This window comes from Eimeria tenella, genomic scaffold (assembly GCF_000499545.2).
Source record: "Eimeria tenella Houghton genomic scaffold, Eth_scaff172, whole genome shotgun sequence".
Lineage (NCBI taxonomy): Eukaryota > Apicomplexa > Conoidasida > Eucoccidiorida > Eimeriidae > Eimeria > Eimeria tenella.
Genome location: NW_013541546.1, coordinates 8,837 through 25,861, shown reverse-complemented (window position 1 = coordinate 25,861; position 17,025 = coordinate 8,837). Strand labels below are relative to the sequence as shown.

At 50.8% G+C, this 17,025-nt stretch overlaps 3 protein-coding genes across 3 annotated transcripts in view; all 3 read left to right on the top strand.

The window, feature by feature from the left end:
• Positions 1 to 2,867: 2,867 nt before the first annotated feature.
• ETH_00008065 (uncharacterized protein) lies at positions 2,868 to 3,332 on the top strand (the record flags this gene model as incomplete). The annotated part of the gene is made up of 1 exon (XM_013373772.1): positions 2,868 to 3,332. A coding segment is annotated over one exon (465 nt), but the record flags the coding sequence as incomplete, so codon positions are not given.
• Positions 3,333 to 8,526: 5,194 nt separating this feature from the next.
• ETH_00008060 (DNA-binding protein, putative) lies at positions 8,527 to 14,635 on the top strand (the record flags this gene model as incomplete). The annotated part of the gene is made up of 12 exons (XM_013373771.1): positions 8,527 to 8,640; positions 9,244 to 9,424; positions 9,824 to 10,033; positions 10,363 to 10,435; positions 10,590 to 10,645; positions 10,906 to 11,025; positions 11,952 to 12,102; positions 12,403 to 12,729; positions 13,114 to 13,243; positions 13,678 to 13,827; positions 14,230 to 14,322; positions 14,480 to 14,635. 12 exons carry the CDS (start codon positions 8,527 to 8,529, stop codon positions 14,633 to 14,635), a joined length of 1,761 nt encoding a protein of 586 aa, XP_013229225.1.
• Positions 14,636 to 16,327: 1,692 nt separating this feature from the next.
• The window catches only part of ETH_00008055 (uncharacterized protein), a gene marked incomplete at both ends in the record, with an annotated part of 3,247 nt that continues 2,549 nt past the window's right edge, over positions 16,328 to 17,025 (top strand). Inside the window, one exon of the mRNA XM_013373770.1 lies at positions 16,328 to 16,975. Coding sequence (XP_013229224.1) covers positions 16,328 to 16,975 — 648 coding nt within the window. The remainder of the gene's footprint in view (positions 16,976 to 17,025) is intronic.

The following is a 17,025-nucleotide window of genomic DNA, read 5'->3' as shown; positions in this document are numbered from 1 at the left end:
CAGCCGCTGCGGCCGCTGATCTTGCTGTTGCAGCTGCAGCTGCACCAGCAGCAGCTGCTGTTGCAGCTGCAGCAACGCCCGCAGCGCCCGCAGCTGCAGCAGCAGCAGCAGCAGCAGACTAAGCTGTGGGGCCGCTACTGAGGTCCCCCAAACTGCTTATATCTGCCATTACACAAAAGGGGCACTGCCGCAGCTGCTCGTGGCTGAAGGCGTCGCACTCCCTGCAACGCAAACCGTAAACCGTAAACCCTAAACCCTAAACCCTAGATCCGAGGCCCCAAAGCCTGAACCCCAAGCCCTAAACCCTAAACCTCAGAGTCTAAACCCTAAACCCTAAGCCCTAAACACCAGTGACTGGAGCCTTGCGGGGTTTCTTACGCGCAAAAGATGCTGCTGCATTCAGTGCACCTGAAGGCTGCAGACACAGCAGCAGCAGCAGCAGAAGAGGCAGCAGCAACAGCAGCAGCCAATGAACCCTAAATGAACCAAATGTGCAGGCAAACGAGAAGCAGTTGAGATGTGAAGACACAGTTAGGATTACTAAAGAAGCAAAGGCTAACGAGCATCAGTACCTGCAGCAGCAGGTCTGCTGCTGCTGCTGCTACTGCTGCTGCTGTTTCTGCCCTGCTGCTGCTGCTGCTGCTGCTGCTGCTCCTGCTTCTGACCCTAGGAGCAGCAAAGGCAGCTGCACGCACGCAGAGAGCAACAGCAGCAGCAAGAACAGCAGCAACAAGACAAACAGCAACAGCAACAACAAGCAGAAACAGTAGCAGCAACAACCAAAACAGCAGCAACGGCAGCGACAGCAACAGATGCAGCAGCGGAAATAGCAGCAGCTACAGCAGCAGCAGGTCTATATGCAGCTCATACCGCTCTCAAGGGGTCGGTTGCAGCAGCAGCACTTCGCATTTTTGGGAACAGACTCTAACTGCAGCAAAACAAAAACATTCAAAACAACAAACCCTAAATCCTAAACCCTAAACCCTAAACCCTAGATGAGGTCCCACCGCCCCCACCATTTGTGCACCTGCAGATCTACAGACACGAAGCCCTAGCTTAACCCTGCCCAAACCCTAAACTCCAAACCCTAAACCTTAAACCCTAAGCCCCAAACCCTAAACCCTAAATCCTAAACCCTAAACCCCAATGAAAGTTACCGCTTCAAATGGCTCCGGGAGACAGAGGCTGTGGAAGGAGCGGGAGACATCAGCAGGCGACAGCAGCGGCAGCGAGCAGCACTGCAGCAGCACAACAAACCCTAAACCCTAAACCCTAAACCCTAGGCCCGGAACCCCAGGCCTCAAAACCTAAACCCTAAAGCCTGGGATCCAAACCCTAAACCCTAAACCCTAACTGCTCTAAAAGGCGCCTTGGATGAAATGAAATACGACGGCCCCTGAAGGGCCCAGGATTAGCAGCAACAGCAGCAGCAGCAGCAAAGAAACAGCAGCAGCAGTGACACTTTTACTATCTCCTTTCGCAGCAGCAGCAACACAGCCACAGCCACCAGCATCACAAGGTGCAGCAGCAAAGCATTAGCAGCAGCAGCAGAACTAGCAGCGGCACTAGCAGCGACACTACCAGCGGCAGCACAGCCATTAGCAGCAGTGTCAGCAGCAACAGCAGCAGTAGCGGCAGCACTGCACTATTATTGGCAGCATACTTGTTCTAGTTTCAACTCTGTTTCTTTTTTCCATTTCTTCTTTTTTTATTCTTACTATCATATTTACATTAAAATTGCTCTCCAGCCTTGCTATAATTAATTAACCCTCTAGTCCATTATTATTGCTGTCATTATTCACTGCTGCTGCTGCTGCTGCTGCCGCTAGCGTTGCTGCTGCTAGTGCTGCTACTAGTCCTGCTGCTAGTGCTGCTGCTGCTGCTGCTAGTGCTGCTGCTGCTGCTGCTAGTACTGCTGCTGCTGCTAGTGCTGCTGCTGCTATTGCTGCTGCTGCTGCTGCTGCTGCTTGTGCTGCTGCTGCTGCTGCTTGTGCTGCTGCTGCTGCTACCTTGCAGGTGGCGGGGAGGTGGCAGAGCCTGCTGCAGCAAAGTGGACAAACGAGAGCAGCAAAAACGAGGGCCCCGTGGCAGCAGCAAAGAGCAGCAGTAGAAGAAGTTTTAAAAGCTGGGAAGCCAATTCGCACCAAACTCGGCTGCAGCCCCTCCAGCCTGCAAACCCCACACACCTGCTGCTGCTGCTGCTGTTGCTGCTGGTGCTGCTGTTGCTGTTGCTGCTGCCGCTGCTATTGCTGCTGTTGCTGCTGTTGGTGCTGGTGCTTTATCTGGTGCGTGCGGCGTGAGAGAGCTCTGCAGAAGCCTAGGGGAGAGGAGGCGCTCGACGGCTCAAAATTTAGGGTTTAGGGTTTAGGGTTTAGGGTTTAGGGTGACCAGGGTGGGGGCTGCGTTTGCTGCAGCAGCAAAGAGCGCAAGTGCTCTGCATTCATCGCGACTCCGAAGGCCCCATCAGTTTGTGTCGCTAAAGTCTGTTGCAGAAACAAATAAATAGAAAACAAGTTTTCATTCTTTCGACGGTTTAGGGTTTAGGGTTTAGGATTTAGCGTGTAAGGTGTAGGGTCTAGGGTTTAAGATTCAGATTTTAGGGTGGAGGGTCTCGGGATTAGGGTTCAAAACGTAGGGTCTAGGGTTTAGGGTCTAGGATGTGTGGGCTAGGGTTTAGGCTTAGGGTTTAGGGATTAGGGCTAGAGTTTAGGGTTTGGGGTTTAGGGTTTACCTTTAGAATGCGGACTTCTGGAGCCAAACTGACAACAGAACATCTGGCTTTCATTTTCTTTAATTCATTAATAGACTCTTCAATGCTCCTGCAGCCCACAAACACGCAAAATTGCTGCTGCTGCTGCTGCTAGCAGCAGCGGCACCAGCAGCAGCAGCTGCACCAGCAGCAGCACAAGCAGCAGCAGGAGCAGTACCATCAGCAACAACACCGGCGACATAAGCAGCAGCAGCAGTACCATCGGCAACAACACCAGCGACATGAGCAGCAGCAGCACCATCAGCAGAGCCAACAGGAGCAGGAGTACCATCAGCAGCAGCAGCACCATCCGCAGCAGCAGCACCATCAGCAGCAGCAGCAGCAGCAGCAGACTTACCCCACATCGCAAGTCTGGGTGGAGCCGTACACCACCAGCAGCTCCCGGGAGCAGTACGGCGGCACTGCTGCTAGCAGCGCCCTGGCTCTCTGCGCAGCAGCAGCAGCAGCAGCAGCAGTGTCAAGGAGCATCCAGCAGCAGCAGCAGCACCAAAAAGTAGCAGCAAGTAGCACCACCAGCACGCAGCAGCAAGCAGCAGCAAGTAGCAGCAGTGAGCGACAGTAAGTAGCACCGCCAGCACGCAGCAAGTAGCAACAACAAGCAGCAGCAAACAGCAGCAGCAGCAGCAGCAGCAGTACGTCGAGTCCGTTTTTGAGGGAAGGTGCATGCGCGTTGGAAGCATTTCTTTTTCTTCTTCTGGCAATTAGGGCCCCCGAGATTTCCAAAATGTTGCTGCTGAAGTAGCTGGAGGGGCCCCTGCCGAGCAGCAGCCCGGGAGCTGCTGCTGCTGCTGCTGCAGGGGGCCCCCCGTCTGCTGCTGCTGCTGCTGCTGCTGTTGCTGCTGCTGCAGGACACAGCACTTCTGCTGCAGAGTCTGCCATGTACACCAACGCGATCTGCGCCAGAGGGTTTTGCAAAAGGAAAGAAGAGAAAAACTCCTGCAGAAAGCAAACCCTAAACCCTAAACCCTAAACCCTAAACCCTAAACCCTGGAAGCCGCGTAAACCCCAAGCCCCAAAGCCTCTAAACCCCACAACTCCAAGAGCCTTGCACCCCGCGGCCACCCGCCCAACCCTAAACCCTAAACCCTAAACCCTAAAACCTAAACCTTAAACCCTAAACCCTCGCGGCTCGCCTCGAGGGCCTGAGTGGCGCAGGTGAGTCTGTCGGGTTTGAAGTCAGTTTCTTTCATTGCTTCTGTTGCATCAATTAAAACAATTAAACTTCTGAATTTGCATGCATAAAAAAAGCAATTTGCATGCAAATAAAAAGCAATTTGCATGCAAATAAAAAACAGTTTGCATGCAAATAAAAACAAATTTGCATGCAAATGGATAAACAAATTTGCATGCAAATGGAAAAACACAAACCCTAAAACGCCCCCAAAATTTGGACCCAGGGGAGTATGCACAAATCCTAAACCCTAAACCCTAAACCCTAAACCCTAAACCCTAAACCCTAAACCCCAAAGCCTAAACCCCGAGGACAGCGAAGAAGCTACTGATACTCAGCAGGCATTTCAATTCAAATAATTACCTATTTATTTATTTATTTATTCATTTGTTTGTTTATATTTGTTATTTATTTATTTATTTATTTATTTATTTATTTATTCATTTATTTATTTATTTGGCTTCAACTGGGATCGGGATTACTCTAACATCGCTTTATTTTCAACAATACGCTCCTGGGCAGCAGCGACAGCAACAGCAGCAGCAACAGCAGCCGCAGCAGCAGCAGCAACAGCAGCAGCAGCAGCAGCACCTCAGGAGAGCCCTTTTGATGTGAGTTGGCCTTTGTGCTGCCTCTTTGCTGCTGCTGCTCGAGTCCTTTTCTTTTATTACTTTCAGCTGCCCCTCAGCCTCCACAAGACACTCCCAAGACCTGCAGCAGCAGCAGCAGCAGCAGCAGCAGCAGCAGCAAAGGCGCCTGTCGTTGTCCCGCGTTTCTGCGAATTGCTTTTTCACTTTGCCATCTTTTAAAAGGCCATTTCAAACGCCATTTTGTTCATTCTTTCAATTCAAATAATTAATCAATGAATTTATTTATTTATTTATTTATTTATTTATTTATTTCTTGCCTTTCTACTTCTCTTTCCCAAGCATATTGGCCATAAGCGTCTTCTTCAACTGCTGCTGCTGGCTCGTCTGCTGCGGTGTCTAGACACTGCAGCACCTGGTCCACTGACGGGTAGTCAGCCTGCAGCAGCAGCAGCAGCAGCAGCAGCAGGGGGAGGCACTTGGAAGCAAAAAGGTCGAGGAGAAAACGCAAAAGGAGAAAAAGCAAAAGCAGAAATTCAGGTGTACACGCAGCTGCGGTGTATAGGCAGCTCTGGGGTGTATAGGCAGCTCTGGGGTGTATAGGCAGCTCTGGGGTGTATAGGCGGCTCTGGGGTGTATAGGCAGCTCTGGGGTGTACAGACAGCTCACGGGGTTTCTTTGATTCATTTTTTTCTTTTTGTCTTTTTGTCTTTTCAAAAAAATAAACCCAAAAGGGTTTTGCTGCTGCTTGGCCTTTTGTTTTCTTTATATTTCCATTTACCTATTTATTTATTTATTTATTTATTTATAATTTATAATTTTTATAACTTTTATTTTCGTTTATTTCCATTTATTCATTTATTCTTTTTTGTGCATTGCGTCCGCAGCAGAACTCTGAGGCTAGAGGAAATGGTGAATTAATGCTGCTGCTGCTGCTGCTGCCGTTGCTGCTGCTGCTCTGTCACTGCTGCTGCAGCTGCAGCAGCTGCCGCTGCTGCTGTGGGCTCTGGGAGTGATGCTTCGCGGCCTTCCTCCCCAAATGCTGCTGCTGCTGCTGCTGCAGCCACTGTTGCTGCTGCTGCTACTGTTGTTGCTTCTTTTCTCTCTTTTCAATTCACTTCGCAGCAGCCTTTTGCTGCTGCTGCTGCTGCTGCTGCTGCAGTGCCCCGAAGATGGACAAGGGGGCCCCTGGGGAGCAGCAGAGAAAAGGAAGAAGGGGAGAAGGAAAGGAAAATAAAAAGAAACGAATTTAAAGATAAAATAAAATAAAATTAAATTAAATTGAATTAAATTAAATTAAATTAAAAGTAAATAAACTATTTAAAATCAACTCAGCTCTCTTTCCCCGAGTCCAAGAGGAAAACAAATAAATCTAAACAACTAATTTTCCCAATTTTGAAATAAATTCGTTTCTTCATAAATAGACTTTTTGAAGCTTCTTCTCAAATTCCTAAACCCAAACAAACCCTAAAAGAAGGGGCCCTTCAAGAGGCCCCCCAGGGGCCCCTAAAAGGGGCCCAAAGGGGCCCCAAGGGGCGCCTTAGAGGGTACAGATATGGGGGCCCCCAGGGAGGCCTCCAGAAAGAGGTCCCAGGGGCCCCACTGGGGCCTCCTGTGCAAATTCTCAGTTGAAAATGATTAAAAATTGAAAATAAAAGAACTTTTTTGTTCAAATAAAAGAATTAAAATGTAAATTTCAACTTTTGAGTTTTTTTTGAATTCGGTGTTACAGGCTATACAGCTGACAGCCAGGACTCTGGGGTGTACATGCAGCTTGTCCGGATTTAGATGAAGCAGATTTCAATTCAAAAGGAAATAAAGAAAATCATTTTTATTTTTATTTTTAAATTCAAAAAAGAATTTCATTCCTACTTTGAATTTGAGAATTAAAATTGGAGAGTGGACGGACCGGGGATTGATCCCGGGACCTCCTGAATGCAAATCAGGCGTGATACCACTACACCATCCGCCCTTGGCAACCCGTTGATTTTTATTTTTGTTTTTCATTTAAAGTTGAAAACAAATATTTAATTACTTTACTTAATTGTTTTATTTATTTTATTTAATGAATTGCTGCTACTATGCTGCTGCTGCTGTCCATTTTTTCCTTAATTGCTGCTGGCACGTGCCTCTAGCGCAGCTGCCTCACGGCTACTGTGTGGCTGACTTGCTGCTGCAGCAAAATGCTGCTGCTGCTGCTGCTGCAGCAGCTTTCGCTGTTGCTGGGGTTACTTTTGCTCCTACTGCTGCCGCTGCAGCTGCGGCTGCTGCTGCTGCTGCTACTGTTCTCGAGGTGCGCAGCAGGTCTGAGTTCTAATTAAAACCCGCGGGATAAAATTAAAGAGAATAACCAGCAGCAAAAACAGTTTCCAAAAAAGAAGCAGCAAAAGAAAAGTAGCAGCAACATTTCTGTTGGGGGGCCCCCAGGGGCCCCTTACCATGGGGGGCCCCCAGGGGGCCCCCTGGGGGCCCCTCCATGAAGGGCCCCTGCTGCTTCGAGGGGCCCCTTTGTGGGTACCTAATGCCCTAGGGGGAACCTAGCTGGGGCCCCACACTTGGGGGCCCCTAGCTGGGGGCCCCCAAGTGTGGGGCTCCTCTTTGAGGGAAATTCTTTTCTTTATTATAATCGGCAAAGAAGATAAATCAATATATGATTTAAAAGAAGGGAATATAATGCCACAAAGGGAAGTGCAGCAGCAGGGGCCCCCAAGGGCACAGTCAAACCCTCTCGGGACCCCATGGGGGCCCCAGAGCGCCCCATAAAAGGGTACTGGGGACCCCCAGGGGCCCCAAAAGCCCCCAAGTAGATCCCCAAGGGGCCCCTCAAAGCCTCCTAGAGGCCCTCGAGGGGCCCCACAGGGGCCCCCCAAATCCGTTATTGGCTATAGGGGCCCCCGGGGGGCCCCAAAAGGGTTAGGGGGGCCCTAAAGGGTTTTAGACAGCAGAAAGAAGAGGCTTCGGTTTGCACGGTAGAGTTTGATGGCTGTGACTTTCTGTGGAGCCCTTCAAAAGCCTCAAAACCTAAACCCTAAACCCTAAACCCTAAACCGTAAACCCTGGGCCTCCGGGTCACTCCGGTTCTTTTTAGCTTGAGTTGGCGCTGCTGTTCCCTCGGCTGCTTTCTGGCGCCATTGTGAACGTGGAAGGGCCAGTGTTATCTACAAGCCCGCCAAACCCTAAACCCTAGACCCTAAACCCTAAACCCTAAACCTCAAACTGTAGCCGCCCTGCGGTGCTGCCGACTGCTGGGCTAGGGCATCTGGCTGCAGCAGGTGGATTGGCGAGACAAAATAAATGATTGAGCAAAAATCAAAAGGTAAATTAAAAATAAATAATTAATTAATGAATAGATAGAGCAAATAAATAGAAAATGGCGGAGGCTCGCCGGGTGTACAGACAGTTCGGGGTGTGCAGACGGCGCGGCGGCGCAGTGTATGTACACCTCAGGCGATGGGGGCACCACTAGGGCTCAAAATGGCTCATTTAGTTCGCAATAACATTTATAAAGAATAAAATTAAATAAATAAAAAGAAATTGAATTTTATTTGTCGCATTTTCAGGCAGAAGCCTCCGCGCTGGCGCTGGGGGCCCCCGCGCAGACCCGAGAGCTGCCATTCTGCAGGTTGCTGCAGTTGGGGGTTTATTCTTCCAATGTCCCTAAACCCTAAACCCTAAACCCTAAACCCTAGGGCGGTGCCGGCTAAACCCGAAACCCTAAACCCTCAGTTCTCTTCCTTCCAGTCGGAGGCGGCAGCGCCGCGGCTCGCAACTCGCATGCAGCGCCGACCCTAAACCCTAAACCCTAAACCCTAAACCCTAAACCCTAGCAGCTTCGCCTGGCTCTGCGCGCGCCGCTTCTTGGGGTTTCCTGCCGTGCCGCTTTGCAGCCGCTGCCTGCGTATGTCTCCGCAGCAGCAGCAGTCTTGACTCAGACTCAAGCAGCAGCAGCAGCAGCAACAGCAGCAGCAGCAGCAGCAGCAGCAGCAGCAGCAAAGCCAATGCTGGACTACTGCTGCTGCTTCACCCGCGGGGGGGTTTTGCTGTGGGGCTTTTGCTTCTCCAAGGCGCCCCTGAAGTCCTTATGTCAGCTCATTGAGAATGTCCTCTTAGAGGTAAACCAATCCCCATCTAGCTAGCTGGCTAGCTAGCTAGCTAGCTAGCTAGCTAGCCATCTAGCTAGCTAGCTAGCTAGCTAGCCAATTAGCTAGCTAGACACCAACTCTTAGTTGCAATCCCAAGGAGCTGCTCGCCTGGAAACTGCCCCAGCTAGCTAGCTAGCTGGCTAGCTAGCTACCCTAGCTAGCTAGCTAGCTAGCTAGCTGATCAACTAGCTAGCTAGCTGGCTAGCTAGCTAGCTAGCTAGCTAGGGAACCTGCTGCCCAGCTGGCCCTTGGGGCCCCACAGGGGGCCCCTTTTGGACCCTTTAGGGGCCCCCTGGGGCTCCTGTGCCATGGCTGCGGTATCTGCGTTTGCTTCTGCATGCTTCTCCTTTCTCTCGTGTCTGCTGCTGCTGCTGCTGCTGCTGCTTATGCTGCAGCAGCAGCAGCAGCAGCAGCAACGCAGAGGCCCGGCTCGAGAGTCGAAGGCACTGAGGATCGGCTGCAAGAGGGCCTCCCGCTGCTGCGTTTGCCGCTGCCGCCTTTGCTGCTGCTGCTGCTGCTTCGCTGCTGCTGCACTTGCTGCTGCTGCTGCTGTTGCTGCTGCGGTGCCTGCAGGAGCGCGCTGGCAGCAGCAGCGCGAACTTCGGGGGTTTGTCTTTTCAGTGGGTTTGTTTAAACCCTTTGCAGCTTTTTTTTGCTGCTGCTTATTCGGGGCTTCGAAATGTGGCTCTCGTCGATTTGCTGCTGCAGCAAACTGCTGCTGCCTTCGCGCAGCACGTGCACGGCCTCAGCGACAGTAAGCAGCAGCAGCAGCAGCAGCAGCAGCAGCAGCAGCAGCAGCAGAGGGTCTAGAAAGGGCCCCCGGGCTTCACAAGGGTTCCAAGGGACAGCAGAGGCGCAGCAGCAGGAAGTCCCGAAGCCCCTTGGGGGCCCCAAGGCTTATATCTCTCTTATGGGCTGCTAGCTGCTTAGGGTTTAGGGTTTAGGGTTTAGGGTTTAGGGTTTAGGGTTTAGGGTGTTAGGGCGCTGTTCGCTTCTCTTCAGCGACAGCGACCCCGCGTCTCCCTCCAAAACTCCGCGATCAGGGTTTAGGGTTTAGGGTTTAGGGCTTGGGGCCTAGGGTTTAGGGCCTGGCTGAGGGTTTAGGGTTTAGGGTTTAGGGTTTAGGGATTAGGGTTTAGGGTTTGGCGCGCAGTGCTGGACTACCCGCTGAAGGTGGGCGGCGGCCCCGACCCTTTTGACGAGACCTTTTTGCACATATTGGCTCGGGCGCAGCAGAAGCGGCAGGAGGCGCCACTGCAGCAGCAGCAGCAGCAGCAGCAGCAGCGGCAGCAGCAGCAGCAGCACGGCAGAAACAGGGAGACCAAGCAGGCCAAAAAGACCAAAGACAAAGGGGGAAGCCCCAGTGAGACTGCAGTCCTGCTGCTGCTGCTGCTGCCGGCATATCTGCTGCTGCTGCTGCTGCCGGCATATCTGCTGCTGCTGTTGCTGCCGGCATATCTGCTGCTGCTGCTGCTGCTGTCAACGCATCTGCTGCGGCTGGAGCTGCTAATGTATCTGCTGCTGGTGTCACCAGCTGATCTGTTGCTGCTGTGCTGCTAGCATGTGTGTTGCTGCTGCATATTTGCTGCTGCTGCAGCTTTTGCTCCTGCTGCAGATGCAGCATGCATGTACTGCTGCTGCTTCTTATCTGCTGCTGTTGTTGCGTCGTTGCCTGTGCTGCTGCTGCTGCAGAGGCTGCTGCTGCTGCTGGCTACTGGACCGAAAACAAAGTGACAAAGAAAAGCATGGAGGCCCTTGACTACAGGTGCATTTGCTGCTGCTGCTGCAGTTGCTACTATTGCTGCTGTTTCTGCTGCTGCTCTTGCTGCTGCAGAAGGGAACAAAGAAGTGAGTTCTCATTCGCGTTGCATCCTGTAGCGCTCGCCGTGCTGCTGCTGCTGCTGCTGCTGTTGCTGCAGCAAGAAGACAGGGAACGGCGACGAGGCTGCGCATGCAATAGAGCGCAAAACATATGGTGCGTTCAGCAGATAGGTTAGCAGCAGCAGCAGCAGCAGCAGAGATGTTAGCAGCAGCAGCAACAGCAGATTTGTTAGCAGCAGCAGCAGCAGCGGGAGCAGTTGTGTTAGCAGCAGCAGCAACAGACTGGGACTTTTGAAATAAATCGAAGTTGCACCTCTTTTGCATTTTTATTTCCATTTATATTTAATTCATTTCATTTCAATTTAATTAAATTTAAATAATTAACTTTAATTAAGTTAAATTAATTCGCTGCAGGTGCTGATTCGGACAGCCAGTCTTCTGAAGAGGAAACAGAAGCAGCAGCAGCAGCAGCAGCAGCAACAGCAGAAGGCAGCTGGCTCAGCTTCTTGCCCAAATCGCTGCAGAAAATAGCAGGTCTTTCTTTTTATTTATTTTTATTTTTATTTTTATTATTTTTATAATTTAATTGGTCTTCATTTGTTTTTTATTTGCTTGTTTGTTATTTATTTATTTTTCTCTTTTCTTTGTTTTGCCTGAATTTCTCGTTTTCATTTCCTTTACTTGAACTTTTGTATTTTTTATTTTTCTTTTAATTTGTCCTTTTGTTTCTCTCTTCACTTGCTTCTCTCGTTTCTTTCTTTTTTCCATTTTATTTTATTTTATTTAATTTTCATTTTATTTTTATTTTTATATTTATTTTTATTTAGACGCGCAGGTGTTTGTGTTTGGGGTGTCTGTACACCTCAGCGCTGGTCTCACCGCCTTCGACTCAAAAGATGAATTTTGCCGACTTTTCGTTATTAATCAATTAAATTAAATATATTTTTATATTTATTTGTTTATTTTCCTTTCATTGTTCTTTTGATTCTCATAAAGGCAATAAAGTCCTGGACGAAAGCGACATCGAAGAAGTCCTTCCGTACTTCCGACAGCACTTTTCCGGTGTGTACATACACCCCAATCTCTATTTTTATCGTTTTTTTCCTCTCTCATTTCTTTTTTCTTTTTCTACTTTTGCATTTCATCTATTTCATTTTCCCTGCATGTACCTCATTTTGTCTCCATTTGTCTCAATTTTTCGCTTTTTTCTTGTTCTTGTCCTTTTAATATCCTCTGCGCGTCCTTTAGTAATTCTTTTTTATCTGCTGCTTTGCTTCTGTTCTCTCCTTTTCCTGCTGTCCTTTTTTATATACTTTATCTTCTTCTTTTGTTTTTCTTTTCTGTCTTTTTATTTTCTCCTCTTCTTCACTTCTCTGCATTTGTCTTCCCCCCTACACTTGCTCGCCCCCCAACATCCCCACCCCCTGCTGCTGCTGCTGCTGCTGCTGCTGCTGCTGCAGCAAAGAACGTGGCTGAAGAGGTCACGGACTTGCTGCTGCTGAGTGTCAAAAAAAACCTCTTGGGCACCAGGACCCCCACTCTGGTGTCTGTACACCAGACGGTCAAGAGGGCTGTCAAAGAGGCCATTGTGAAACTCCTCACCCCAAAACGGTAGCCCCACACTGTGCATGCATTTTGCATGCAAAATGCATGCATGCATGCATGCAGTATGCGTGCATGCGTGCAGAATGCCATGCATGCAAAATGCATGCAAAATGTTACGCATGCATGCATGCCAAAAGCATGCATGCACACACGCTCCTGCACGCGCCAGCGCGCAAACCCAAAACGCAAGCATGCAAGCCCTCCGCAAGCATGCATGCCCCTTGCATGCACGTTGCACGCATGCACTTTGCATGCGTTTTGCATGCGTTTTGCATGCGTTTTGCATGCATGCAAGTCGCGCTGCAGGTCCGTTGACGTGTTGGGGCTTTGTCTGCAAGCCCGCGCGGAGGGCCGCGTCTTCTCAATTGTCTTCCTCGGCATCAACGGCGTCGGGAAGTCCACCAACCTCGCCAAAGTCGCTTACTACCTGAAACACGTGAGCAGCAGCAGCAGCAGCAGCAGGAGTAGCAGCAGCAGCAGCGGCAGCAGCTGCAGCAGCAAGAGGAGGAGCAGCAGCAGTAGGAGCAGCAGTAACTGCCGCGGCAACAGCAAGCGTAGCAGCAGCAGCAGCAGCAGCCACAGCAGCAGCAGCAGCAGCAGCAGCAGCAACAGCAGCAATTTGCATGCGGGCCTGTGGGGCTGCAGGCTGCTGGGGTGCACGTACACCCGAGTTGGGCTGCATGCATGCGCGCAGAAAGGAGGCTTAAATGTCTTAATTGCTGCATGCGACACTTTTAGGGCTGGAGCCGTCGAGCAGCTCCGGACGCATGCAAGGTCCTGCTGCTGCTGCTGCTGCTGCAAGAGCTGCTGCTGCTGCTGTTCTCGCTGCTGCTGCTGCTGCGAATGTTGCGGCTGTGCGTCGTGCTGCTGCTAGGTTTCTTCTGACGCGGCCGCTTTCGCCGCTGTTCTCGCTGCTGCTGCTGCTGCTGCTGCTGCAGCTCCTGCTGCTGCTGCTGCTGCTGCAGCAGCTGCTGCTGCTGCTGCTGATTGGCTTTGGCGTGGAGTTTGCTGCTGCAGGTGCCTGGAAATTCCCCTTTTTGAAAAGGGCTACGGCAAAGACGCAGCAGCAATTTGCAAAGAAGCTCTTGCGCATGCAAAGGAGACTGGGGCTGACGTCGTTTTGGTCGACACTGCGGGCCGCATGCAGGTGCCTCCCGCTGCTGCTAGTGCTGCTGTTCTTGCTGCTGCTGCTGCTGTTCTTGCTGCTGCTGCTGCTGTTCTTGCTGCTGCTGCTGCTGTTCTCGCTGCTGCTGCTGTTTCGAGTGAAGCAACGGGATTTTGCTGCGGTTGTGGCGTTGCTGCCTTTTCATTCTTCCTTTTTTCTGGGGAGCTGCTGCTGCTGCTTTTGCTGCTGCTGCTGCTTTTGCTGCTGCTGCTGCTTTTGCTGCTGCTGAAGAGCCCCCTTTGCTGCTGCTGAGGAGCCGCCTTTGCTGCTGCTAAGAAAGCCTTCTTTGCTGCTGCCGGGGCTTCCTTCTGCTGCTGCTGCGGGCGGGGCGTGCTGCTGCTTGGGCGGCGTTGCCGGTGAGTGGCTGCTGCTGCTGCTGCGTGTGCTGCTGCTGCGGTGGGGTGTACGTACACCAGGACAACGAGCCTTTGATGCGGGCGCTCGCGAAACTTGTGGATTTAAATAATCCAGATTTAATTCTTTTTGTTGGAGAAGCTCTTGTGGGAAACGACGGAGTGGACCAGCTCAAGAAATTCAACCAGGCGCTCGCCAACAACCCCACCAAAGTCAGGCCCTGCTGCTGCTGCTGCTGCTGCTGCTGCTCCTGCTGCTGCTGCTCCTGCTGCTGCTGCTGCATGCATTGTGGCCTCAATTGCTTTTTTTTGCACAGGGCTCCGCCCCCCGGCTGATAGACGGAATTCTGCTGACGAAATTTGACACAGTGGATGACAAGGCAAGAATGCCAAACCCTGAACCCCTAAACCCTAAACCCTAAACCCTAAATTCTAAACTCCAAAGCCTAAACCCCAGCCCTAGACACCAAACCCTGCATTTCACGCTGTGCCTATGCACAAGCAAACATTACCAGGCCTTGCAAGCCCCAACAGTAGCAAGGCCCAGGGTTTAAGGCTAGGGTTTAGGGTTTAGGGTTTAGGGTTTAGGGTTTAGAGGTTTTGGCGGGCCTGCAGGTAGGAGCTGCCCTTAGCATGGCTTACATCACGGGGCAGCCAATTGTCTTCGTGGGCACTGGCCAGAAGTACCAAAACTTGAAAAGGCTCAACGTAAGTTTAACGCAATTGCATGCAACTGCATGCATGCATGCATGCATTGCATGCAACTGCATGCATGCAGTTGCATGCATGCAGTTGCATGCATGCGTTGACGTGCTTGTGTCGTTATTGAGAAGCTGCTGCATCTAGGGCGCGTTGAGGGGTTTAGGGCAGAGGAGAGAGTCAGCAGCAGCAGCAGCAGCAGCAGCAGCAGCAGCGGTGGCGTTGCTGCTGCTGCAGCTGGGACGCATGCATGCGGAACGAATGCATGCGGCAGGAGCAGCTGAGGTGCATGCATGCAGCAGCAGCAGCTTTACCTGACTGAGTATCTGGGGGAAGAACTGCTGCGTTTTTGCTGCTGCTGCTGCTGCTGCTGTTTGTGCGCTGCTGCAGCCCGACGTGGTGGTAAACAGCCTTCTTTCTTGACTGGATCTGAACTTGAATTAAAGCTTCAATTAAATTCTTTTTATTTAATTTTCAAAAGTTTTATTTAAAATTAGATTAGAAAAAGAACTCAAATTCAAATGAGAAAACGAATTCGAATCGGATGTTCAACTTGAACGAAAATTCAAATTCAAATTCGAGACTGAATTTCAAATTGAATTGGATTTAAAATTAAAATCAAATCAGATTTAATTTAAATTAGATTTAAAATTGAACTGGAATTCGAAAGTGAATTCCAAATTGAATTAGAACTACGGACTGAAGTGGAAGTTGAATTTAAATTCGAATTTAAATTCAACTTCAAAATTAAAATAGTTTTATTTTGAATTTGTATTTAGAATTAAATTTAAATTTAAATTGGAATTTGAGTTCGAATTAAAATTAAAATTTAAATTTTGTTTGGAAATAGAGTTTAAGTTCAGATTTGAACTGCAGTTCAAACTAGAATTAAAACTGGAATTAAAAAGAAAAATTGAAGTTCATTTTAATGCATTTCGAAAAGAGCTGCGTAGGCCGCAGGCCCTTTTTTGTTTAATTGAAATTAAGAATGTTTTTTGCTGCTTTTTTCATTTGTTTGCTGCTGCCCTGGGCCAGCAGATGGTGCTGCTGCTGCTGCACTGCAGCAGCAGTAGCAGCATCGAGCAGCAGCTCTGCAGCAGCCCCTGCTGCACCAGGCCCACAGTGAGGCCACCAGCAGCAGCAGAAGCAGCAGCAGATGCAACAGCAGCAGCAGCAGTAGCAATAGCAGCAGCTGCTGCAGTCGTTGGGTAATTTTAGCTGCTGCTGCTGCAGTGGAGTCGGCCCCTCGGGGCAGCTGAATTTGCCAGTATTGAGAGACTTTAATTCTTTTGAAACTGGCCACTAGAAAAGTCTTTTGTGCGCACTTGGCGCCTCAAGTGGGGTGTACACACACTGCACGAAAACTTGAACTAACGCTTCCAGTGTTGAACTTGAACGGGCTGGTGGCTCGCGAGGCTAGATGACCCGAATGCTCTTTATTTTTCATGAAACTACCTTTAAATGAGGCATAACTGATCTTGAATTAGTTAAAAAGGTGAAAATTAGGGAATTGTGCCCGATTTCTCGTGCAGACCGTCGCTAGTAGCTGCTGCAGCGAGAAAGCGCATGCAGACCGAAGCTGTTCTGAGCAGAGCCCTCAACGGGACTTCTCGCAATAAAAGTTTACTATTTCCCTTACTATATTTTTTAATATTAATTATTAATTATTAATTCTAAAATGATATATTTGGCAGCTCCTGGTGCAGGCGTTTCATATTCTACTGCCGGACAGCCCGTCACTGCGCCTTGGACTTCCGGGAGCCACCCGGAGGAACTTGGACTTTTTAGGGGGAAACCTGCGGCATTTTCGAATTGTTTTTTGCAAATTTGCATTATTTCAGAAGCTTCATGCAACTGACTCGGTGATCACTTCGGAGGCGCTTCAATGGGCGCGGTTTGGGGTCTGTCTTCGCGCCGAGGCTGGGCGCCTCCCGCAGGCGCTCTCCCGCCCGCGGGCGGCCGCTAGAGAGGACCAGTGGTCCACTTGAGTTGTGCATTTGCGTTTGCTGCTGTGATGGGGAGCGCTGTGGAGGAGTTTGTGGAGCTGCACGAGGCGCTGCTGGGCGAGGAAGCAGCAGCAGAAAAAGCTGAGCTCGAGGAGCTGCTGCAGAGCCTCTCGCTGCAGCAGCTCGCGGACTCCGGCGTGGCGCTGCCGCGGCTAGTTGTGACTGAAGTCAGTTCGGGCCTATATGGCCGCACGCTGGTGTCATTTACCTGCAAGCGTGCTGCTCTGCAGCAGCTGCACTCCTTCCCGCAGCAGCAGCAGCAGCAGCAGCAGCAGCACCGGCTCTCCCCGGGGGACATTGTGGGCGTTTTCCCCTACGACAGGCCCATTGCTGGCAGCAGCAGCGCAGTGGCCTCTGGAGTTGTCCACAAGATTCTTCCTTGGGGAGTAAGTGTGGCTTTTGACGAAGCTGCTGCTAACACTTGGCTGAAGCAGCACGGGGGGGCCCCCGGGGGGGCCCCCCGGGGGCCCCCTGGGGGGGCCGCCCGGAGGGAGGGCCCCCCGGGGGGCCCCGCGGGGGCCCCCGGGGGCCCCTGGGGCCCCGTCTATACCCTTTGTTTGGTGGCCAATGAAGTTACAATTAAAAGACAAAAAGCTGCGTTGCGCCGTTTGCTGCTGGACAGCTCCGAGAGCAGTCCCGCGCAGCACTTGGTGTCAGTTTGCTTCGGGAAGTCTCGGCCGCGGTTCTTGCCTTTTCCTGCTGCTGC